The sequence below is a fragment of the Carassius gibelio genome, chromosome B12, assembly GCF_023724105.1.
Source record: "Carassius gibelio isolate Cgi1373 ecotype wild population from Czech Republic chromosome B12, carGib1.2-hapl.c, whole genome shotgun sequence".
NCBI lineage: Eukaryota > Metazoa > Chordata > Actinopteri > Cypriniformes > Cyprinidae > Carassius > Carassius gibelio.
In genome coordinates, this window is record NC_068407.1 from 181,936 (window position 1) to 206,935 (window position 25,000).

At 40.7% G+C, this 25,000-nt stretch overlaps 2 protein-coding genes and 1 pseudogene across 2 annotated transcripts in view; 1 reads left to right on the forward strand and 2 right to left on the reverse strand.

Annotated features, from left to right (window-relative positions):
- LOC127969080 (muscarinic acetylcholine receptor M3-like) overlaps positions 1-4,046 on the reverse strand; it is a 22,684-nt gene extending 18,638 nt beyond the window's left edge. The window contains exon 1 of the mRNA XM_052570726.1: positions 3,942-4,046. The gene's annotated coding sequence lies outside the window, so the exon portion shown is untranslated. The remainder of the gene's footprint in view (positions 1-3,941) is intronic.
- Positions 4,047-9,963: 5,917 nt separating this feature from the next.
- LOC127969078 (ubiquitin thioesterase ZRANB1-like) lies at positions 9,964-17,865 on the reverse strand. Its single transcript, XM_052570721.1, has 11 exons — positions 17,672-17,865; positions 17,010-17,183; positions 16,091-16,939; positions 15,260-15,447; positions 15,030-15,183; positions 13,644-13,715; positions 13,372-13,570; positions 13,134-13,254; positions 11,682-11,811; positions 10,914-11,143; positions 9,964-10,610 (listed from the first exon to the last, which is right to left on the reverse strand). The coding sequence occupies exons 3-11, from the start codon at positions 16,848-16,850 to the stop codon at positions 10,392-10,394; spliced, it is 2,073 nt and encodes a 690-aa protein (XP_052426681.1). The 5' UTR covers positions 16,851-16,939; positions 17,010-17,183; positions 17,672-17,865; the 3' UTR covers positions 9,964-10,391.
- Positions 17,866-19,823: 1,958 nt separating this feature from the next.
- The window catches only part of LOC127969087 (protein FAM53B-like), an 8,744-nt pseudogene continuing 3,567 nt past the window's right edge, over positions 19,824-25,000 (forward strand).

Here is a 25,000-nt window from a genome sequence, read left to right on the forward strand (position 1 = left end):
ACATGTTACTTGCCATTTCTTTCAAATCCTTTCTCTGATGTACAAGCAAAAACTGTTCAAGTGTACATTACTGGAAAATGAGCGACGCACAGATAAACCTGATCTCATGGGAAACCATCAACTTCAAGTCCTTTTTCACATTTCTTTCCATCTTTTGAAATGCTGATCCAATAAAACTGATCAACACCACAAAACATCCCAGAGTTCATCAGATCCATTGATACTACTGATATCTGTGCTGTCGATTTACCTCCAAAATGATGTCATTTCCTGCAAGGTGATGTCATCACGGAAGTAACTTGTGTTGGTAGATTGTGTTATTTAATGGAAACATTATTTTAATTAATCAATTATAAAATGTTCTGTTATTTTACAATTATTTAAACAATAATTGGTTTGAATAATCTAGAATAGACACAATGGGTTAATTTAACTTATTCTGTCTTCTGGGAAACATCTTCTGTAGCCTCTGAAGAGCAGTACTAAATGAACAGAAAATGTGAAATTTAAGCAAAATAAGAAAAATGTACACATCTCCATGCTGTTCAAAAGTTTTCACGCGAGCTCTTAATGCATGGTTTCTCCTTCTGGAGCATCTGTGAGCGTCCGAAGCTTCTGTAATAGTTGTGTTTGAGTCCCTCAGTCGTCATACAGTCATTGTTGGAAAGGGTTCAATAATGCACAAAAATGCACAATTTTTTGAGACCTGAAGGAATTTTCTGAAGAGCAGCAGACAAACAAGACAAGGACAAACTGTTTTTATTTCTATATTGCGGTTCTATCTGCTTCTAATCCTCTGATAACAGATAACAGGGCTCATAAATGCAGGCTTGGTGATGCACAGAACACACGGCTTGGCCACACGCATCGATGACAGATGAACGGCTCTGGACGAGGCTCAAGTTCTGCTGTATGTGATGAACACTGATCCGCCGCTACACACCAACTGTTTAGCTCAAACCCTTCAGCTTACATTACACTCCGTCTACACATCAACAGTCGGTCAGAGACGGATGCAGATCTAAGACCAGCCATCAATGAGTGAATATGAGTGAATAAACAACTGCCCTCCACCTCAGGAGAAAGAGAAATCATAAACTACCGTGACACTTCATTCAAGGATTAAATCTGTTAACCAAACATTTCCTTATCCAGTCTGTTTGAATCGAGCAAATCGATCTGGATAAAACCGATGCCCTCCTGAAACATCATTACACTGCCTTATACAGTAATGCACCTCATTCTGAGCAAAGTCACTTTACTGTTGATTACAGCCTGCATGAGGAGAAAAGTAGTAATGGACCCTAGCTTACTCATTTTAGTATATATTCTGATCATTTTTACCTAACTTTACCATTAAATCTATCAAATTAATATAAAAAAGTAAAGAAAAAGATATCTTTTATAATATATATGTATAAATATATTCCATCATTTGATATCATGAAGTGCATTAAACATTACACTGCACCAGAGTTTCTCTAAATGGGCTTAATGCTAATAATTAATTCAGAAAAGAATTAAAACCAAAACAATCAAATCATAACATTTGAACACTAGAACAGAATTGTATTTAATGTCAGTAAATTACTGACTTATATAACGGCACACAGTATATCTCTGAGAGAATACAAGCACAGTGATATTCTGCATCCCACGATGCAATGCACTCAGCATGACCCTACTGTACATGTCAACTGTGCTAAAACAAAAACTGCTGATTCTTACAGAGACAATATTCAGAACTTTGAAGAATCTTCACACAGACTTTTCCAAATAAAGTCAATTTAAAGTCAGTTTTCCCCTCTCGAAATACACTGTAAAATGATTTAGTTGTACCTGCTCATAATATATCCTAAATATGTACAGAATATATGTCAATTAAATTAATGTTTTAAAATACATTCAGTTTCAACCTTCATTAACCAAAATATATTCCCAAATGTATTTCAGGGGCAAGAAAATGTGTTTCCTTTCTTACAGTAGCCTACATTTAGGCTAGTAAAAATATTTATATTTGTATAATATATTTTCAAAAATATACAATAAATGGGCAACATTACACAACATCTTCCTCCATTATATCAGAAACACAGAAGCTTAGCAACATCAAGACGATCACATTAACATGCTGCAGAAACATGTCCAGCTTTCATGATGATAACACACACAGGAAGAGAGAGAGACTGTATGATTGACACATGAAGCGGCCAATCACGTGAGATCTTTTCATCCGCTTACACACAGAGTCTTTTCTCGTCACACACAGTTTCTCTCAAACAGCAGAAACACACACCTGATCTACAGAACCACACACTGATTCTCAGACTTTGACTTTGGATGACACACACACATCTAACAGAATAAATATTATGTAAAGATGTTTGCAAATGTTTGTTTTTGAGATGTGTTTGTGATATTTTGAACGCAGTGCTTTGTTTTGCAAGAGATGAGAGGCTTTTAGCATTTTGTAGATTGGATTTGTGTGTAAAGTTCTGGAAATGTGTGTAAGGCGGTGAATGAACACAGTAATCCACCTCTGGTCAGAACTGTGCTGATGAACGCCTGATGCTGAAACTACAGAGATGTGTGTTCTGCTCCTTCTCTTGTTAGAAACACTCCTGATGCGTGACGGTGTTCCTCAGAGCTGGTGTGTGTGTGTGTGTGTGTGTGTGTGTGTGTGTGTGTGTGTGTTCTGGCATGTTTCTGCTCAACAGGTGTCAGGATCGAGCACTCAGAAGTCTGACTGATGAATAAACAGGCAGATGGATTTACTGGGACACGCAGAAGAAGAACTGAGCAAATATTTGATGAAACAGTTGGATCTGAAGAGCTGGAAGCTCAGAGAGCTCTTTATACAGACACATGAAAGAAGATCCAGGAACGCCATCTATTTATACACGTGCTGATGGAAAGACATGCACACACACACACACACACACACACACACACACACTGAAGCACACACACACACACACACACACACACACACACACTGAAACACACACACACACACACACACACACACACTCATGTTTGTTTTTGTGTAAAGTGTGTTCATCCCATAGGTGTAATGGTTTTTATTCTGTACAAACTGTATATTCTATCTCCCTTCACCAACCCTACACCTAACCCTAACCCTCACAGGAAACTTTGACAATTTTTGAATTTCATAAAACACCGTTTTGTATGTTTTTATGTTTTTTTAAGCCTGTTGTTTTACGTGGACGCAGGAAGTTCACAGACACACACATACACAACACTCAAAGAAAGAAACTGTGTGTGACTGTGTGAATGACAGAACAACAGACAGAGCAGGAAACACATAAACAGAGCTTCTAAAACGCGTTTAATTAAACATTACAATCTGAATTTAATCTGATTCTAACCAACAACATAAAAACATGAACTCTAAATGAAACCATCAAACTGACAAATGAGTTATCAGTTAAATAATTTAATATTATTTCAATACATTCTGCATATAAACTCATTTTGCAGTGGTTTGGCTGTATCATATCGCCATGCCAATAAAGAGCATTCAATTAAGTTAATTAAATTCGAGAGAGAGAGAGAGAGAGAGAGAGAGAGAGCACAATCCCTCTCCTTCTGCTAGAAACTCATTAAACCTCCACCAAAACCAGCAGAAACCACATAAAACCACCGCACAGAGAAACAGTTCACACATCTCAGGATACACGCGAAAATTAACCCTTCACTCAAGACCAGAGAGAAAAACACATCCAATATAAAACAAACCGATTACTACCAACTCATTTATCACTAATACACTTAAGAAGTGATATTACATCAGTCGTGACTGAGCTGAATTCGGCATAATAATATTTACTATTATTATTATTATTAAAAAAAATAAACTTCTGACAGAATGTTATGTTATGAATGATAATTTAGTGCATTTTAACTCAAAACTTACGAACCTGCTGATGCACATCCTCCGAGCTCAGCTTCATCAGCTTCATCATCTTCATCATCTTCATCTGCTCCTCATCACTCCGAGCTCACGCCGCGTCTGATGATGGATTCGCGCCGCGGGGCGGGGCTCTTGGTCCGTGACGCGCAGTGACGCGCCGTGACGTAAGATCTCAACTGATCAATTCTGACTTCTTTCATTTATCAGATCAGCTTCAGAACCGGAAGTGTTCAGCTTGTGCATGTGTCTCAAACCCTTGCAAGACGCCTACAGAGACAGCAGAGATGATGACTGAGCAATGGTAATAAAACTAAATCACTTTAATTCATTAAATCAGACGCATTCAATCGATCAAAAGTGATAATAAAGTCATTAATGAAGTTTCAAATAAAAGCTGTTCTTTTGAACTTTATATTCATCTGTGAATCCTGAAAAATTAAATGTATCACAATTTCCACAGAAATATTGAGCAGCACAACTGTGTTCAACACTGATAATAATCTTCATGTTTCTTGAGCAGTAAATCATCATATTATTCTGATTTCTGAAGATCATGTGACACTGAAGACTGGAGGAATGATGCTGAAAATACAGCGGAGCATCACAGAAATACATTACACTTTAACACAGATTCACACAGAACACAGATGATTTACATTAGAATAATATTTTTACTGTGATGAAATAAATGTCTTGGTGAGCAGGAGACTTTTCATGTAGTGAAAAACATCAATGATTTCCAAGTAGATTCTGAGGAAAGAACTGAAAGGAAGAAACTGTTTCTGATGCAGTGTTTGACAATAAACTGAATATCTAAAATAATCTGATCAATCTTCTTGAGAAACATCATACTGCCATCTACAGGAGACCAACACCTTCCTGAACATCAACTGTGTGTGTGTGTGTGTGTGTGTGTGTGTGTGTGTGTGTATCATATCAGGACCCAGCTCTGTATAATGAGGTATGACACAGGAATCACAAGGAGAGGGTGATTTAACACTGTTAATCTCAGTAACCACATCCGCTATTGTTTCACTCTTATTTAGTCTCTGGCTCTCCGTCTGATCTGGTGAGAGTCCAGCGGTCAGGAAACAGCTGAATATGGACACACAGATTCTTGATTTGCTGTGACCGGAGATACAGAGCTCTGTTCGTTATGAAGAAGCCTGAATACGTTCATGTGTTTGATGGCAATGAGTTCAGTTCACTGCAAGTGTTCACTTTGTTTATTTGTCATAGTGATTAATGAAATATCTTCAACATCAACTCTCTTAATTCATGCTCCAGCTCTTCTGTGAACCATTCATCAGTGTTAGAGAACACAAAGATCGTTCAGTCTTTCTTCTGTCTAAAATCTCAGCTAATACCAACCCTGCAGCATCTCGGCCGAATGAAACCATTACTTCATTCTTTCTGATTTTAGGTGTTCATCTGTGTTTCTGGAGCATGTCACTCTTTCTCTCTGAAAATGATGCATTCGGTCGCATTCCTGTCTGAATCTGAGCCAGATTACTACGCTTTGTTCAATTCTCCACACATTTTCACAGATACGAATGATTTTGAAGATTATCTTCTGACTAATTCTGATTCACATCTTCAGCTGTAATTACACACGCTGAATATTTATTTTTGTCAAACTTTGAAACATTTGGCATTTGACTGTTATTTGAAGCTATACATGTTTAATGTTCATTATTATTTTGTGAGAAAAAACTATGTGATAGAACGCTGATATAAATGTTTTTGAACTCAGCATCGTCACATTAGATCATGTTTTTATTATTGTTTTGCAAACAATTTGATGATTTAGTTTTATTTTATTTTTAGGTTTCAGTGCTGTGAAGTTAACAGTATATTTCTCATCGGGTTACTTCAGTGTCATCAAATATTTTATTGTAGTATATTTAACAGTATATGTTCTAAATATTTTAATATTTAATATTGTATGTTAAAGCAGGTTTTATTTTCATTTCAATTTTAGTTAGTTCTAGTAATTTAGCTCTTGTTCTTATACATTTTTTTTTTCAGTTTTAGTTATTTTGTACATCAGGAACAAAACTAATGTTGAGTTATTCAGGTCAGATTAATTTCTCAGCATTTCTTAATAAAGAAACACCTGAGCAATAACATCTGTGGGAACTTGAACATATTCCAGTGATGATTGATAATCACTCGTTATGAGGCCGAGGGCAGACGATGAAGACAGATTCATTTTCATTATGTGTTAATTTGACCGTCCTCCTTTATTTTACAGGTTACAGTTGCAAAAAACATCATAAATCCTGTAAAAACTTCTAAACTGTTTACTGAAGCTCAACAAATGAACTCTGAATCACTCTAAGTGTCTCATTTGTAGTTGATTAAAGATTCATTACTAATTTTAGTTACAGCGTGTAACGAACCCATGACTGATGTCTGCTAATAATCAAAGATCCGCACTTACAGATGACGAATCACTAAAGGTCTTTCATCTCCACTTTATCTCAGATGTTTCTGTCTGGAGAAATAAAACAGGGATTTGGGATCATAATACATTGTTTAGCAGAAAAAAGCTGCAAAAAACCCAATGGAATGAATCTCTGAAATAAAGAGAATCGCTCGCAGAACAGTTTAAGCTGACGGCCTGGATTGTGTTCTCTGGGTTAATGACAGTAATATTTCAGCTTCACAAACACTGATCTGTACAGCATCGGTGAGATCTGATAATCACACACACAGATGAACTAATCTACACACGACACACACTCCTGAACACACACTCATGCTGCTGACATATATGCCAAGATATAAATCATTACCAGACTTAAATCTGATCATGTTTAGATGCTTGTCTGAGGTTCTCCACAGATTAGGATCGTATCATATCACAGTGATAGCAGACGGTTCACACACTCGACCTGACTCACCCGTGACATTCTGTCTCATAATTAAGAGCTAATTACTTTGACTTCAATCTGCATTTGATGACAGTGACTTCTGAACCCACTAATGAGGCTCTGCTGAGTTAAAACCAATCCTAACACTGCAACTGACCAACACAATGACCTCTGACACACCACAGACAGACAGACAGACAGAGAGAGAGAGAGACAGAGAGATAAACAGAGAGACCGATGCAGAACGACAGACAGACAGAAAGAGAGAGAGGAGAGAGAGAGACAGCTGGAGTGAGATAAGGATGTTCTCTGTTATCAGTTGCTCCTCATGTAAGTCTTGAATATTCAGATGAAACGCCTTCATTGTGTTTCTATGAAGTGCCACAGCGCAGGTGAGAATCTCTCAATACTCCACAGTCTCCACAGGACGATCAAAACTGATCCAGCAGGAGCTGATAGCTCACACACTGCTCTTCAGAAGCAGATCGGCTCTGTTGGACTCAGCTCAGAAGATAAACAGAGTTTTTCACATTTATTCACAATCGCTGGAGACAATGAGCTCTGTTCTGAAAAGCAGCATTATAAAGTGCTCATATCATGGAAACCAGGACTTCTGCTGAAGCGCCTCGAAAGCACATCATTTATTTATTTATAGATAAAGCACATCTTGTAATGATAGGCATTCTATTGAGTAACCACAAGGTGGCAGTATAGCCTTTTCCTTCTGTGTGATGCTTATGTTGTAGATAGATGAACAAGAGACAGAAAGTTGTTGGACATACCATCAATGAGTATATAAGCTTCTATACTCTTTCATACCATGTTGTGGATGTCTATGAAATAAAATCCAGCTTGCAGCTCACAGAAGCTATAGCAGCACAAATGTTGATGTGTGACTTCTTGAATAACAGAAGGCCGAACATTACATCTCACACACGTTTGGGACTGAATTTAGTTGAACTTGAATATGTGTACCTACAGATGAAACACTGAAACATTATTTATCTATTAAAAATACATATGTAGGTTTCATAAGTTTGGACTGACTGTTTGGACAAATGCTTTCCTTAAACTTTTATAATCAACATGCAATGAGGGATTTTCTGGAGTATATAAAGAGTAACTCCGCTGTTGCATGGGTGCATTACCAAAAGAACTGAAAACAAAGCAAGTGTTCAACACTACATCATGAACTTTCATAAAGGAAAGTAAGTAACATAATTAGTTATTATTTAGGGAGTAATGTAATATAGTAATGGATCACTTAAAAAAGTAAAAGTTTGTTTAGTTCAGTAATTATTCTGTTGTTCGTTGAGTGCTCTTCTCTCTTAATTCTCTCATCAGCAGCAGTGATCTTCTCATCTGAACAACACACACAACCCATTAAACACAGCGCGGGAAATCACATCAAGCGCTAAATATCAGAGGTCAGAGGTCAAGTGTGCAGGTCAGGGTCCTGTGATCTCATCAGGAGTAATGTGAGAGCACAGTCTCATTTTCACGTGTACTTCAGGCCAGATTCACTAAACTGCAAATTAGTGTTAGATCTTAATTTCATAAAAGAGCAGAAGGAAGGGATTCTGCGTGTGATTTACTGACAATACACAGATCATTCATAATCATTATCTTAATGACTGTCTATCAAGAGCAGTGCAAAGTACCACCTGCTTTAATACAGGCTTCTTTGGATGTTAAATAATGCACAAACTCCAGTAATCTGACGAGCACAAACGTTGCGTGATTCATTGTAATACTCTCCTCTCACCAATGTTGATGCATTTTCAGTGCTAATTCTTCACAGTGTGTCTTTAATAAATCTCGACAGTAGTGTTTTAACACCCAAACACAACTGTTAGCACACTGTTATGTGAGAAGTGATGGAGACAAACTCAAGAGCAGACACATGGGAGAAGCACATAACATCTTGAGGTTTTTATTCATGTGTGCTCTTCTTCGATCTGTGTGTTTGTTTGAGCAGCTGCAGACTGAAGAGAGATTGTGATTAATCACAGATAAACAACATTATCTCCTGATCAGAAACTACAGAGATCCAGCTCTTCTGAATCACTCGGAGCACATCTGCTGGTCTAAATAATGCTGTTAACAACACACGATGATAAACACAAACTACTGCGATGTGTTCATTATTCCGGCGGTGCAGTTTCATATTTAGGTACAAAATCACACGTACATTCACCTGAAAAATAAAGACATTGTTAAACAGAACTCATCTAAATAAAGCATGTATAACACGTGTATGTGCAGCAGGTGAAGCTTCGCAGGATTCGTGTCCGAAATCATAAAGTTTCGTGAAAAAAGTTGTAAAAATAGGACAACGCAAAACTTCACAAGTCTAAAGTGACATTCAAAGTTAAATGTGTGTAAAATGTAAATTTAGTCATAAAATCACAACCGAGAATAACCCTAACATTGCAACGCTACTCTTTTGTGATTAACCCTTGATGAGCCGAACTGTAAGTTATAACTCAGGGTAATTAAGAACTGCATACATTTTTGTATTAAAATTATGTTGTTTAAACGTGCAAATAAGGCATTTTCTAATTAAATATGCATTTATTTCATACATTTCCAGAGCATAAATCTGAAGAAATGATAAATCCAGGTTCAGATCCTCGTTTGATTTCGTCATCATATTAGAGTTAAGGGTTTTCCAGAAGGGATTTTGGATTTCCCTTTTCATACATCCATAAATCAGAAAATACTGTCAACACAAACATTTTCACCATGTGTTTTAGGAGTAAAATGTTGTATCAATCAGTGTGAATGAAATATGAACAAACCTCTTTAGTGAAAGCTTTCAGAAGAGAGAGGAATAGAACTAATAACAGTTCGGTGTGTGTAAGAGAATATATCTGTAAAGAAATGGATTAGAATTTAAATCTACGACACAAATAGATGAAGTGCAAAAAACCCAAACACTTAACTGTGTATTTCAGATGCTTGATGAAGATCTGTTACAGAAGCAAAAGAGACCAAGATCTCTACAGGGACAAGTGCATGAAAAAGACTTCGCCTGTAGTCTCACCCTAAAAATATATCCACACGCAAAATATGAATTGTTTATTTCTGTGGAGTAATTAATAAAACTGTAATGATTTCAGGAGCAGAGGAAGGAAGCAGGCAGACAGAAGATGAGAGAGCAGACGTGTTTCTAGTTTAATGTTGAAGCCGCGTGACTCGCTCTCATCACAAACACAAGATCAACATCAGTAAACTCTTCATGACTCTCCTCACAGCACGAGAGAGAGAAAGACATAAATAAATACAATCAAACCAACCAAACGCACACAGAACAGAATGTGAGAGATGTGTGAGTAAATCATAAACTCTGATTCCTGCGATCAGATCAAACCCTAAACATGAAGTGCTCTTTCGTTCTCATCGTTCCTCCTGTAAAGAGACACATGCAGCTCATCTACATACGATGGATAAAACACACGGAAGAAACTAAATTCATTTGACTAAACAAAGATTGTCAGCCCTCGCTGTTGTTGGGGGGTGCTCGCATTGCATTCTGGGAAGAGGGCGCGTGTGGGACAGTGTTGAAATGGTTTCGGGGGTCACTCGTCTTCGTCGTCCTCCTCGTCCTCTTCGTCGGAGAGCGTGGGACACGGGTGCATCTGCCGGTACCCATCCAGCCACTGCTCCAGCATCTGTGTGATGAGCGGGTGATGTCTCCGTCTGCTGCTCTTCTGCAGCGCCGCCAACATCCCTCCGTCTGTCACACAGCAGTCCAGCCAATCCCTGAGCAGACGCTCCTGCTGCTCCTCACTGCCCATCTGAGCACACACACACACACACACACACACACACACACAGTATTTTATTAACATTAAAGGAATAGTTAAATTCTGTCATCTGTGTACATCCTTTACTCTCTCAAGAGTGGATCTAAATTCTTTCTCCAGCTGAACATGTTGATGTTAATTTAAAGAACGAGGAAAACAGATACTGGTCCACAGTGACTAACAGAGTATTTTTTCCTGTTTCCTGTTCATGTTCTTGCATGAATGTAAATGTTTGAAAAGGTGAATCGTGTTTGATCAGTGTGTGTGTGTGTGTGTGTGTGTGTGTGTGTGTACCTCTTGTGCTGACAGGAAGTGGATCTGCAGCAGCTTCCTCTCACTGTCCACCAGCGGCAGGAAGGTCACGGTGATGTCATCGTCAGTGTTGAGGTTAGCGCCTGCGCCGCGATTATCGTAGCCGTCGGTTTCCATGCCAACCAGAGCAGAGAAGTGACCTCTCGTGTAACCGAGAGCGATGGGACTTTTCCAGCAGAAGCTCGGTTCCCATAGCAACGGCAGGTAAACACCTGCACACACACACAGGTGAGTCACACACACACACACAGGTGAGTCTCACACACACACACACACACACAGGTGAATCACAACACACACACACACACACACACACACACACACACACACACACACAAGTGAGTCTCACACACACACACACACACACACAGGTGAGTCACACACACACACACACACACACTCACACACACACACACACACTCACACACACACACACACAGGTGAGTCTCACACAATCACACACACACACACACACACACACACACACACACAGGTGAGTCTCACACAATCACACACACACACACACACACACACAGGTGAGTCTCACACACACTCACACACACACACACACACAGGTGAGTCTCACACACACTCACACACACACACACACACACAAGTGAGTCTCACACACACTCACACACACACACACACACAGGTGAGTCTCACACAATCACACACAGGTGAGTCTCACACACACACACACACTCCTGCGGTCCAGGTGACACTCCTGCGCTCTTGAGGTGGTCTCACCTTGGAATCGAGTGTATCCTAACGTCTCTCCTCTGAAGCTCTTGTAGTACTTCACTCCGTACACGATGATGGGCCGCCGCAGGATATGAGCCAGAACAAAGATATGAGTCTGCTCCAGACTGGCCCCGGGCTGCAGACAGAGAGCAGCACACACTCACAACACTGATTCATAACTGAGTCATCACTGAGTCATCACTGATTCATCACTGATTCAACACTGAGTCAACGCTGAATCATCGCTGAGTCATCACTGAGTCTTTACTGATTCATCACTGAGTCATCACTGAGTCTTTACTGATTCATCACTGATTCAACACTGATTCAACACTGAGTCATCACTGATTCATCACTGAGGCATCACTGAGTCATCACTGAGTCATCACTGAGGCATCACTGAGTCATCACTGAGGCATCACTGAGTCATCGCTGATTCATCACTGATTCATCACTGAGTCTTTACTGAGTCATCACTGAGTCATCACAGAGTCTTTACTGATTCAACACTGATTCATCGCTGAGTCATCGCTGATTCATCACAGAGTCTTTACTGATTCAACACTGATTCATCGCTGAGTCATCACTGAGTCATCACTGATTCATCACTGATTCAACACTGAGTCATCACTGAGTCATCACTGAGTCATCACAGAGTCTTTACTGATTCAACACTGAGTCATCGCTGAGTCATCACTGAGTCATCACTGAGTCATCACTGATTCATCACTGATTCATCACTGAGTCTTTACTGATTCATCACAGAGTCTTTACTGAGTCATCACTGATTCATCACTGATTCATCACAGAGTCTTTACTGATTCATTACTGATTCAACACTGAGTCATCACTGATTCATCACAGAGTCTTTACTGATTCATTACTGATCCAACACTGAGTCATCACTGATTCATCACTGAGTCATCACTGATTCATCACAGAGTCTTTACTGATTCATCACTGAGTCATCACTGATTCATCACGGAGTCAACACTGCAGGAACAGAACACTAAATCAATACAACCTCATGAAAATAAAGCCTAATTTAGGTTTTGCATTGACACACTGTGTTGTGAGACTGTGCGAGTTTGATCTAGTGTGTTTGAATGCGTGTGTGTTTGAGTGTCTGTGTGTCTGTGTCTCTCTCTCTCTCACTGTGTGTGTGTGTGTGTGTGTTTGTGTCTCTCTCTCTCTCTGTGTATGTGTGTCTCTCTCTCTCTCTCTCTCTCTCTCTCTCTCTCTGTGTCTGTGTGTGTCCCTCTCTCTCTCTCTGTGTGTGTGTGTGTGTGTGTGTGTGTGTCTCTCTCTCTCTCTGTGTGTGTGTGTGTCTCTCTCTCTCTCTCTCTGTGTGTGTGTGTGTGTGTGTGTCTCTCTCTCTCTCTCTCTCTCTCTCTCTCTCTCTCTCTCTCTGTGTCTGTGTGTGTCTCTCTCTCTCTCTGTGTGTGTGTGTGTGTGTACCTGACTGGCGAGGCTGAGGATGAAGGCCCAGTCCTCCTGCCACTGTTCTTCTCTCAGAGAGAAATGAAGCCCAAAACTCTGAGAGTACCACGATTCCCACTCCTTCCAGCGCGAGTAGAACCTGCGCACACACATACACACACACACACACACACACACACACACACACACACACACATGGATCCAAATACAACACAGCAAGAGAACCTGTCCATGTAGTGCACATGCAGTGTCTCACCAGTCAGAGCAGTCGTGTAAACTGTCATGAAGAGCTTTCCTCAGCACCGAGTCTTTATCATAGATGCCCCACGTGGCCTGAAGAACCGAGTCCAGCAGACAGTCTCCAGCCGTGCGGTTCCACAGAGCATACAGACGACTGTCCAGACGCGTGCCCAGCTCCAGAGACCAGTTGATGACCGCAGACTCCTCCTCCAGCTCTGCACACACACACACACATGGTCAGCACACACACACACACACACACACACAGTTATGTAGTTCATGTCTCACCCTTCTGGACGTTGCGGTCGAGGATTTCATCAAAAAGCTTCTCCTGAACAGCAGGAGGCAGATCTTCAATATCTGTCAAATCAAGAAACTAACGTCAAACTCCAAACATGCACACGCGTGTTCATACAGATCATACATGACACTGCATTCTGTAGTGATTATATGGACAGAATTACAGAATACAGTCATAAATATTTAATTTACTGTATAACATGGAATGTTATGAAATATTTTAATGAATCAACCAAAAGTAGAATGAATCAGATGTCACTACTAGAGCAAGCTCCTGAAATTTAGCCAAAGTTAGATTTTTCAACTTGTGCGTTTCACCTGTTAAAACGCCCGAAATGCTCAATTCACGCTACCTCATTCACACAAAACGCATCACAGGTGGTCTTTATGTGTGTGAGTGTGAGAGTGTGTGTGTGTGTGTGTGAGTGTGTGTGTGTGAGAGAGTTTGAGTCTGTGTGTGAGTGTGTGTGTGAGAGTGTGAGAGTGTGTGTGTGTGAGAGTGTGTATGTGTGTGAGAGTGTGAGTGTGTGTGTGAGAGTGTGAGAGTGTCTGTGTGAGAGTGTGTGTGTCTGTGTGTGTGTCTGTGTATATCTGTGTGTGTGTGTGTGTGTGTGTGTGTCTCTCTTAGTGTGTGTGTGTGTGTGGGTCTCTCTTTGTGTGTGTGTGTGTGTCTCTCTTTGTGTGTGTGTGTCTCTGTGTGTGTGTGTGTGTCTCTCTTTGTGTGTGTGTCTGTGTGTGTGTGTCTCTGTGTGTGTGTGTGTGTGTGTGTGTCTCTCTCTTTGTGTGTGTGTCTGTGTGTGTGTGTCTCTGTGTGTGTCTGTGTGTGTGTGTGTGTGTGTCTCTCTTAGTGTGTGTGTGTGTGTGGGTCTCTCTTTGTGTGTGTGTGTGTCTCTGTGTGTGTGTGTGTGTCTCTCTTTGTGTGTGTGTCTGTGTGTGTGTGTCTCTGTGTGTGTCTGTGTGTGTGTGTGTCTCTCCCTTTGTGTGTGTGTCTGTGTGTGTGTGTCTCTGTGTGTGTCTGTGTGTCTCTCTTTGTGTGTGTGTGTCTCTGTGTGTGTGTGTGTGTGTCTCTCTTTGTGTGTGTGTCTGTGTGTGTGTGTCTCTGTGTGTGTGTGTCTCTGTGTGTCTGTGTGTGTGTGTGTCTCTCCCTTTGTGTGTGTGTCTGTGTGTGTGTGTCTCTGTGTGTGTCTGTGTGTGTGTCTGTGTCTCTGTGTGTGTGTGTGTGTCTCTGTGTGTGTGTGTGTCTCTGTGTGTGTGTGTCTCTGTGTGTGTGTGTGTGTGTGTGTGTGTGTCTCTGTGTGTGTGTGTGTGTGTGTGTGTGTGTCTCTGTGTGTGTGTCTCTGTGTGTGTGTGTGTGTGTGTGTGTGTGTCCCTCACCTGCCGGCAGGGTGAAGGTGACGAGGTCCGTCAGGAAGCAGCAGCTGAAGTCTCCCTTGCGCTGGTGCAGTGATGCACTGATCTCTCTGCGGATCTGCTCCGTCAGTTCAGGACAAACCATCGCTGGGATGCATTTGACGGCCTGCTGGGAAACCTGCGACCAAACACCAGCCTTCAGACGCACTTCCACAGCATCAGAGAGCGACACACACACACACACACACACACACCTCGGTCAGCAGAATGGCCAGCATGTCCTGTCTCTGGAAGCGGATGGCGAGGTGAACGAGAGTGAAGCCGCTGTCGAATGCTGAGGGTCGGTTGAGCAGACGCACCTCGCTGGAGGTCATCTGACGAGCGATGTCTCCTCCTGAAGACTTATAGACCTCCACCGCAGACAGATCGCCCTCCACTACACCTACACACACACACACACAGAGACACAGAGAGAGAGATACAAACACACACATCTTAATTTATTAAATACACTTAAAATAATTCAAAGCTAAGTAAGTATTACTGATGCAGTTAACTAAAGTACACAAATATCTTTATGAAACAGAAACAGCAGACGAGCTGAACGAGACGCAGATCCACTCTCTGCCAGCAGGGGGAGATTAAAGCGTTTCCTTGGTTACCGCTGTAAACAAACCAGCACCTGTGTGTGTGTGTGTGTGTGTGCGTGTGTGTGTGTGTGTGTGTGTCTGCAGCACAGAACCAGTCTCAAGTCTCTGGGGAATATTTGAAGCAATGGCTTAAAAAAACATTTGACTAAATATTGATTTTTCTTTTATGCCAAAAATCATTAGGATATTAAGTAAAGATCATGTTCCATGAAGATATTTAGTATATTTCCTACTGTAAATATATCAGAACGTAATGTTTGATTAGTAATATCCATTGCTAAGAACTTCTTTTAAACAACTTTAAAGATGATTTTCTCAATATTTAGATTTTTTTGCTCCCTCAGATTCCAGATTTACTCGCTGTAAATCATCACATCCCTACAGAGCAGCATCAAATCAGTTAAACTCTACGAGAGCGAGTATAGAGGCACTCACCGGCGCAGGCGTTCAGGAACAGCCAGTCGGTTCTCCTCATGCGGTTCTTGATCTGTTTGATCTTCTTGGTGTCCAGCTGGATCTCCTCCTGACCGCTCTGAGCTCCAGCGGCCAGCTCGATCTGCAGCTCTGCCTCAGGTTTGGAGGAGACAGACGAGAGCCGCTGCGTCCCGCTGCACACTCCCCGCGCTCGGCCGCGGTCACGCTCGTTAATCAGGGACGAGGGCTCGTCAGGCTCGTTGGGTCTGGGGTGGTCACACACCACGCAGCGAGGGGATTTGGGCCAGTTCTCGTAGCAGCAGGACGAGCAGGTCCAGGACTGCGCTCGTGTGTTGAGCCGGTTCCGGTCGTTGTATTCCTCACATGGATCCACTGGAGGGCCGGCCGCGGGGCCCCGTCTGCTCCTGGACGTCTGGGGGGTTTCTGTGGGGCTACACACACGCTGCCGGACGCTACGGCACTGGGTGCAGCGGATCGCTCTGGGCCAGTTCAGGTAAGTGCACACCTGACACGACCATTTGCCGCTGTGCTCGGAGGACTGTGCCGGGCGGACACGGGGCCGGGCGCTGGAGTCAGGGCAGATGAGCAGGCTGTCGTTACCCTCGGGGTCACACTGGTGTCCGGCGCCGCTCGGGGACAGCTCCTCTGTTATGATGGTCCCGCTGGGACGCTGCGCCCGGCACATGGTGCACTTCACAGCAGACGGCCAGTTTTCATACGTACAGTACTCACACGACCACTTCACACACACCTCTGTCATGACGGATCAGCTCACACACTCACAGTCACTCTCTTACTCACCCACACTCACTAAATCACTCTCTCACACTCGCTCGCTCACTCACTCACCTTCACTCACTCTCTCAGTCACTAACCCTCACTCAATCACTCTCTCACACTCGCTCGCTCACTCACTAACCCTCACTCACTCGTTCACTCACTCTCTCAGTCACTCACTCTGGCTCAATCACTCTCTCTCACATTCGCTCGATTCCTCACACTCGCTCACTCACTCTCTCACACTCTCTCACTCACTCACACACACACTTTACAACTTACATCAGGCTCACACATTGATACAGAGACAACAAATCTGCAAACAAAAAATAATATGAGACATGTCAGAAATCCAGAAAGGAACACAGGAAATTATATCTTTAATACTACCAAAAATAATACCAATTATAATGTCAGTGATGTAACAGGTGATTATTTATAATATTGTCAGGAAGTATTTCACAGCACTTACAGGATTAATATTACTGACAGCCACAGTATGGATAGTATTTATGTTATTAGTGATGTTTGTAATTAACAGTACAAATGTTATTATTGATACTCTTATCTCACAGTATTAATGTTATCAGTGATACTCTTAGCAGTAATAATGTTATTTGTCACAGGAGTGACAGCGTTACTGACACAAATCTGTCAGAGTAACATTACTACTATCTCGCAGCACTGACAGTGTTAATGTCCTTCCTGAGACTCGTCCCTGTCACCAATGACACTATTATATAAATAAAGCACATTAATACTCTGACAGACACACACTGCTGAAACATAACGTTAAATACTCACATCACTCCGCCTCATTAACGAGACTTTCACCTCGGTCTGTCTTTATCGTTGATATTCGACCTCCATTGTGTTCTTTAATCTCTAAGCTTTATATCAATCGGTGAACAGTGTTTTTATGTCGACGAACACTGTTTCTAATCTCTGAATGTTGATTTAGATGCGGATTTAATGGCGACGGAACGTCACATGCACGTGATCAGACGCACCGCCGCTGATTGGACGGCTCCACACCACGTGAATACCAACCCTTGAATGGGACAAAATAAAACATATTAAAACTGAAATAAAATAAATTTAATCATGATAATATATACTTTTGACTTTGAAAAAGAAAGGACCTTTTCCATATTTACGTGTTTCTCAGAAGCGGAAGTCGTTATAGTTGTCATGTTTTGCATTTCCTAAGTTTTCATGACTTTCAAAAAATATATATATATATATATTATATATATATCGTGAAAGAACAACAAAGACATAACTTAATTTTAACAAATACAGCTTTAAATTAGACTACAAGAAAGACTACAAAAATATGTTTGAGAAACTTGAAAATATCTGCATTTATGTGATTTTCTTGCTACGCCTCTCTCTGTGACGTCATCCCAACATGGCGGCCTACATGAACACCGACAGAACACCGGCTGTACCATAATTTCGCTATAACGAGGATGAAGTCTTTCACGAGCTCGTGTTTCGGTTCAGTTTAACGTGTTCGTGTTCCGGTGGTCACTGACCGAGCGAAGCAGCTCGCGCTCCTCCGGGGATCCGACGAGACTTATTTAGTATCTAAGACATTCATATATTTTTCACTGCATCATGTGCAGCAGTTTCCAGATGTTCCTGTAGATGGAGTCAGATCTCTGAAGCTCGGAGCACAGTTTCCGGTCCTTTAGGGACGAGGAAGCCTTTCTCACAACAGACCCAAACCCAGTAACACACACAGGCTCTGAAACTCTCCAAAAACTCAACTGAACCAGCCTCACTATCAGTCTAACTGCTAAACGTACATAATGAACAGCATCTCCCCTTTCATTCAACATCTTTGTGTGTCATATTCTGTTCAGATCTTTGTGTGGCCTAATAGAGACGATTTATCAACAAGAAAAACTATTAAGAAACCAGATTCTGATTTGTGACCCTAAAGCAGTCATCAGTATCCCAGGTATATTTATAGAAATAGACAACAATACATTGTATGGGTCAAAAATTATACATTTCTCTTTTATGCCAAAAATCATTGGGATATTAAGATCATGTTCCATGAAGATATTTAGTATCTACCATAAATATATTAAAACGTATTTTTGATTAGTAATATGCATTGCTAAGGGCTTCATTTGAACTTTAAAGATGGTTTTTCTCAATATTTAGATTTTTTTGCTCCCTCAGATTCCAGATTTTCAAATAGTTGTATCTCAGACAAATATTGTCCTCCGAAAAAACCACACATCACTGGAGAGATCATTTATTCAGATGTTGTATGAATCTCAAAAAATGGTCCCTCTGGTCTGGTTTTGTGCTCCAGGGTCAGATACAGGTATCCTGTGATTAGGACATAATTAATTATTATATAAACCATTGACTGTAACAATTAATTTGTCACATTGCATATCGGTGAAAATGAACTAGTGAAGACAAAATATGATTTAAAAGTTTTATCAGTTACAAAACCTACTCTTTCCTTTATGCATCCAGATATCAAACAATCTCTCTTCCTTTTGATTCAAAAGTCACAGTATATTTTATAGTATGTCTACTGCCAACTCATCAAAAGTACCATGCTGTTTCCCCTTCTTTCATAAGACAGATGTCACACACTTATTGTTTTATTACGAACTCGTTGATGAATGAGATTAATTGAGCAGTTAATCACAGATGAGGATTTCTTCTAAGATTTTTTGTATGAAGGTGTAACGTGAGATAGTCGTTTGTTATGTTGTATGTCTTTCTGTTTTGTATGGTTTGAAGTTTAAATAAATGTATTTAAAAAATAAATAAAATAAAAATAAAAAATCACAGATGAGGCGAACTTCCCGTGTTGTGTTGTGTTATTGTTTGCGGCGCTGGGCGAGTCCATTCAGACGCGGGGTGAAGCGTCTTCACTTTAAACTCAAATATTAATCAGAACCGCGTGTATCTTTCTCAGGAATCAGACCTGATGTGTTTACAAATCTGTATTCACGGTGTTTCCGCTCAACTGAAGGTGTTTCGGGTGTGTGCTGTGTGTGTGTTGTGTGTGCTTGTGTTCCGCGTCCCCCCGCGTCTGTCGGTGTGAGTGAGCGGTGCGCGGTGCGGCGGGGAGACGAGCGGGGATGAGGATGATCTGAGCGGCCGTGTTTACCGATCCGGCGCGACGCTCGCTGTCCCGTGAGTAAACTGCGAGAATCCGGATTAAACTGCAGTATATTTCAGTATGTTTGCGTGTGTTCGCGCGTGTCTCTGTGCGTGAGAGAGTTTCCCGCGACGCTCTTGTAGTAGCTTTTGTTTCCAGAGAAACACTCGCATCGACCCCGAATTAAAGTCGGTCACAAACTCGGTGTACGGTAATGGTTAAAAACAAAAAAGTTCTAAAACAAATGACGATTAAAGTTAAAGCAGCAACTCTGTTTAACTCGAACTGGGAACTGAAAACTCGAACTTACCAAAAAAAACTTCAGTCACGAGCTGAAAAACTATTTACTGATCAGTTTGTCCAGTTACTCCGTATTTTCAGAGTATTCGGTATTTTTTGAATATTCCGTATGTAGAAGTATCCTTTCATTTAGAAGTATGTAGTATTTTAAGTAAGCTATATTTCATGAGAATTACGTATTTTAATTGTATCTAGTATTTTAGAATACATCGTTATATTCAGAGTATGCCAAAGTATTACATATTTTAAAAGTATTCAGCGATAATAGTTTGCAGTATTTTAAGGGTATTTCTGTATTTTAAAGGTTAGCATTATTGTAGAGTATTAAATATTTTGCAGTGTTGAGTATTTAAGACTTTAAGACTATGCCATTGTTTGAGTATTCAGAATTTTATTCTGTTCATTAATTTACATTTTTAATTTAATTTAGTTAATTTGTTTATGTTTTTTTTTTAAATTTTGGGATGAAATATAACCCACACATTTCTTCGTGAGATTCATCAGGACGTTTTTATCCATGTTTCACCTACACTTCCACGACCTCCACAAATTAATCACAAATATTTAACTGTATATTGTGTATTGTGTTGAGTATTACTATAGGACCCCGGAGTACTGAGAGATGATGTGTGATCAGAATAAGAGCAGCTCTAGAGTTTCTTTCTGAGTGTTTATCTAGTTATCGTCACAGAAGCAGCTCATGAATGCAGAACAGGTTTGACTGTTCCTTTGACAGAAGATGCTTTGACCTAGAGTTTGACCTAACTGATGTTGTGCACATTGAGACAGATCGTGTGTGTGTGTGTGTGTGTGTGTGTGTCTCTGCGGTCCACCTCAGTGACCCTCAGCCTGTGTGTGTGTTTATATCTTAAACACTGGTATCAAATATAAATGTTATTATATTTTCCAAGCTTTGGCCATATTGTATTTTTTCACAGTCATGCCAATAAAGCAACTTTGAATAGAATCGAAATTGCTTAATAACCTTCAGACACGAGCTGAAAAACTATTTACTGATGAGTATTACAAGTTATTGCAGTAGTTATTCAGTATTTTAGAATACTCACATCAGTAGTACAGATCACTCCCCTGATGAAGGGAATAAGCCGAAAGAGAGAGAGAGAGTAGATATTTCTGTAGTATCTTTAGTATGCTGTATTTTAAGAGTATTTAGTATATTTGGAGTATGTAGTATTTTAAGAGTATATTTGGAGTATGTAGTATTTTAAGAGTTTACAGCATTTTAAAAAGCTCTTCGGAGTAATGCATTTGTTTAGAGTACTTTGTATTTTAAGAGTATTCCATGTTTTTTAAAGTGTTCAGCGTTAACAGTTTGCAGTATTATGAGGGTATGTAGTATTGAACTGAGAGAGGAGCGTGACGCTGATCGTTGCAGTTGTGTTTGAGATCTAGGTCACAGAACACACGGCTGTAAACGTGTGCACCGCAGAGGAACTTCCCTAATGACATAAGAGAGTTTATGAGCTCGCTGACTTACAGTTATTAGCAGTTCCATGTTTTCATAGCGTGTTGACATCGGGCCTGAGAGGGAAGTGCTCCATAAGATCAGGAACCAGCAGAGATTGACCAGGAAACCTACTCCCTGATGATTGAGCTGTAGAGGTTCATCCATATTGTGTCCTGTATTCCAAGTCTCTGAATTCACATGATGCTTTTTGTGAGAAACTGACTGAGATTCAGTTAGTGCAGCTCTTATATTCCAGCTTCGAGATGATGAATATCAGCGAGGATGCTGCACAGCTCTTCATGTGTGATATGAACCATTGTTTTGATTCTTTATGGTGCTTTTTAAAAAAAATCATTTTTAGAGCATCCGACCCATTCATGTTCATTTCTCAAAAAAAAAAGAGCGTCATGAACTTTCTGTTAAACTTATTTTTTGTTTGAAAAACAGGCGTCAAATGTACATGTCAAAAGCAGACAATACTGTGTGGAGATCTCTATCTTCTGTTCTCTGTGCAGGCTGAAGAGCGTCTGGTGCTGATGTGAGATCGTATCGTATCGTATCGTATCGGATCGGTCCTGCACTGGGATGGTCTGTGGCAAACATGTGTGTAGCTGTGCTGGTTATTCACACTAAAACCCTGGAGAAGAAGTCGGTGGATGATGTAGTCTCCACAGAGTCTGTGCAGCTGGTAAGACCTCGTCAGGCGTCATGCATAATTAACTCTAATTATCAGTGTCCAACATCCAGATCAGAGCACCTCCAGTTTAATCAGATCCGTGGCAGTCTAGTTTAACTCATTCACAGTCATATTTAGGGCTGTAGCTTTAACACATTAATTTGGCATGGTTCATTTTGGAGGAAATATTCTGTGTGTTTTCTAACATTGATGCAGTGTCTGATGAACATGATGCATCTGAATCTCTTATAAAGCAGTGACGTGATCCTAACATTCAACATATGAGCGCAAACATCTCCTCTGGTATATTTATATCATTATGATAGAGTTGAGCAGTCTCACTCCAGCAGGAGTGATGTTTTTCTCTAGTTTCATTGCAAAACATGATTTATATCCAGTCCAGTACACAGGAAGTTCATATTGCCTTACATCTTGGACACAATATCGTCAGTTTTACACCAAGCATAAAATATTTTGAATCAAGTCCACAGCAGGGCTGAGTGAATGGAAGGAATGATTCAGTGACTCATTTATTAAGATTTATTAATTTATTAAGAGTATCATTTATTTTTTTTAACCCATTTGTTCTGCTGCTGTAGTGAGCTTTAGTTGAGGATCACATGATGATGACCTCACACGGAGGGCTTGTGTTGATCTGGACGCTCTTCTGATCCATCTGTGTGTTTCTACAGCACGGGCCGGCGAGCATGAGCCAGGGGACGGCCCTCTTCTCCTGCGGGATTATGGGTAAGTGCAAATACCCCACTGAGTTGTCTTTACAGCGATCAAACATCTTTCTGTTCTGCATTTGCCCCTTCACTGATTTGATCAGGGCATCTTCATGATCTGATGATCTCCGAGCCGGTGTGGTGTGTGTGTGAGCAGCTCGATGTGTGTGTCTCAGGAAACAGAGGTCTTGGAAGAAAGCAGGCAGTCTTTGAGTGAATAAACAGAGTGGAGTGATCAGCAGGGTTCAGTGCTGCGTCAGATCGATGCCCACAGCGGCGTGTGCTGGTTACACTGTCTTTGTTTAACTGTGTGCCCACAGACAGAGCATTTCTGCGCTTGACTTGAGAAAAATGCCCCTCCGCATGAGAAACACTGCTGTTCTGATGCTCTGGGTGTGAACATCATCTACTGAGGAGAACACTTCCCAGGGACCCCTGATTATTATTACAGTGATTAAACTCATGCTTTACTCTAAACTCTTAGATGCCGTTAGAACTTTTCCTTTTTCTAGATTGCATTTGATTTTTCTTGATTATGTTTTTTTGAACTGAATTTTAATGGTTAGCTTTAATTTAAATCATCTAAAAGCATGTCTAATCCATAGTATAGAGTGTGAATATAGTGTAGATGAGTATGAGAGTGTAGCGTGTTGTGTCTCATCATTCTGAGTAACTGTGATTCATCGCTCCGCTGGCGAGGTGTTTCTGACAGAGTATCATGGGGTGCGAGTGATTCATGCTAAGAGCGAGTAACTAAAACACGCTCTGGCAGCCTTCCACCAATCAGACGGCTCTATTTCTGTGTGTTTGTGAACATCTTCAGGCTCTTCCTGCTTCTCTTCTGTTCATCTCTGTTAAACTACAGCTCGATGCGTTGATCTGATTCTCTGCTGGGGTTTTGCCCCTCGTTCACAGGAAGTAGTAAACCGTATGATGTGTGATCGTTAGAAATAGCATTAAAACACTCGAACCTCCTCCAAATGCACTGCAGCTTCAAAAATGCTCTGAATTATAAAGTGTTCAAAATGTAATAAAATCTTATAAGAATAATAGTACAACTGTAATACTATTCATGTCTGCGTTTTCTCATTTTCAAATTTTAATCTGTTCCATCTTTATTTAAGTTCATTACTTTTTATACATGCATATGCAAATGTAACCCTCGGAATTTGGTCTATTTTTTCCCTAAAATAAATTTTTCCGGCTTCTGTGTCTTTAAACCATCAAACATTTACTTTAACGGAAAGCCACAGGTCTGTCTTGCTGACAAGCGCTTCTCATTAAATATTTAGGAAGATGGTTGGTGCATGATGTGTTCCTAAATGAATGTTAAAGCAAATTAAACTGTAGAGTAGAGTTGATGTGAAGCAGCACTGGCTGTGGATCGAGCTGAAGGCAGAAGATTGTGAGCTGCTTGCAGTCTGAGATACAGTCACACCTTTGCTGCTTGATGATTGCACACAAAGACGTACATTATTTTGGTTTTATTTTGATTTATTGTGCAGTCCTAAGTAGTCAATCAATGCAGCATCTACTCGTGTACTGATTCTGAAGTCCTGCTTCTCTGGAGTGTATATAAATCTAGTGTTTATCCACTCACTCAAACACTGATGAAGAAGAGCTGAAGAGCACTTGTGAGTGTGTATGAAACCAGATTAATGTGAACACCCCACGGTGAACACACTCCTGATTCTCTTCAACCTTTTCTAATCTTATGAAGATTATTTTAGGTTTGAGTGTGTGTAAGGATTTGGAACCGAGCGGAGTACAGCTGTTCACAGCTAAGCTCAGAATCGACTGGAGAAAGAACCGGCATGCGTTCAGA

Bases quoted from the DNA above. Each gene is read 5' to 3' on its own strand.
- LOC127969078 (XM_052570721.1), bottom strand. From the start codon at position 16,850: ATGACAGAGGTGTGTGTGAAGTGGTCGTGTGAGTACTGTACGTATGAA. The intron at 13,716-15,029 runs GTGAGGGACACA...TTGATTTGACAG, and splicing joins CACCTTCACCCTGCCGGCAG to ATATTGAAGATCTGCCTCCT. The intron at 11,144-11,681 runs GTGAGACCACCT...GTGTGTGTGCAG, and splicing joins AGGATACACTCGATTCCAAG to GTGTTTACCTGCCGTTGCTA.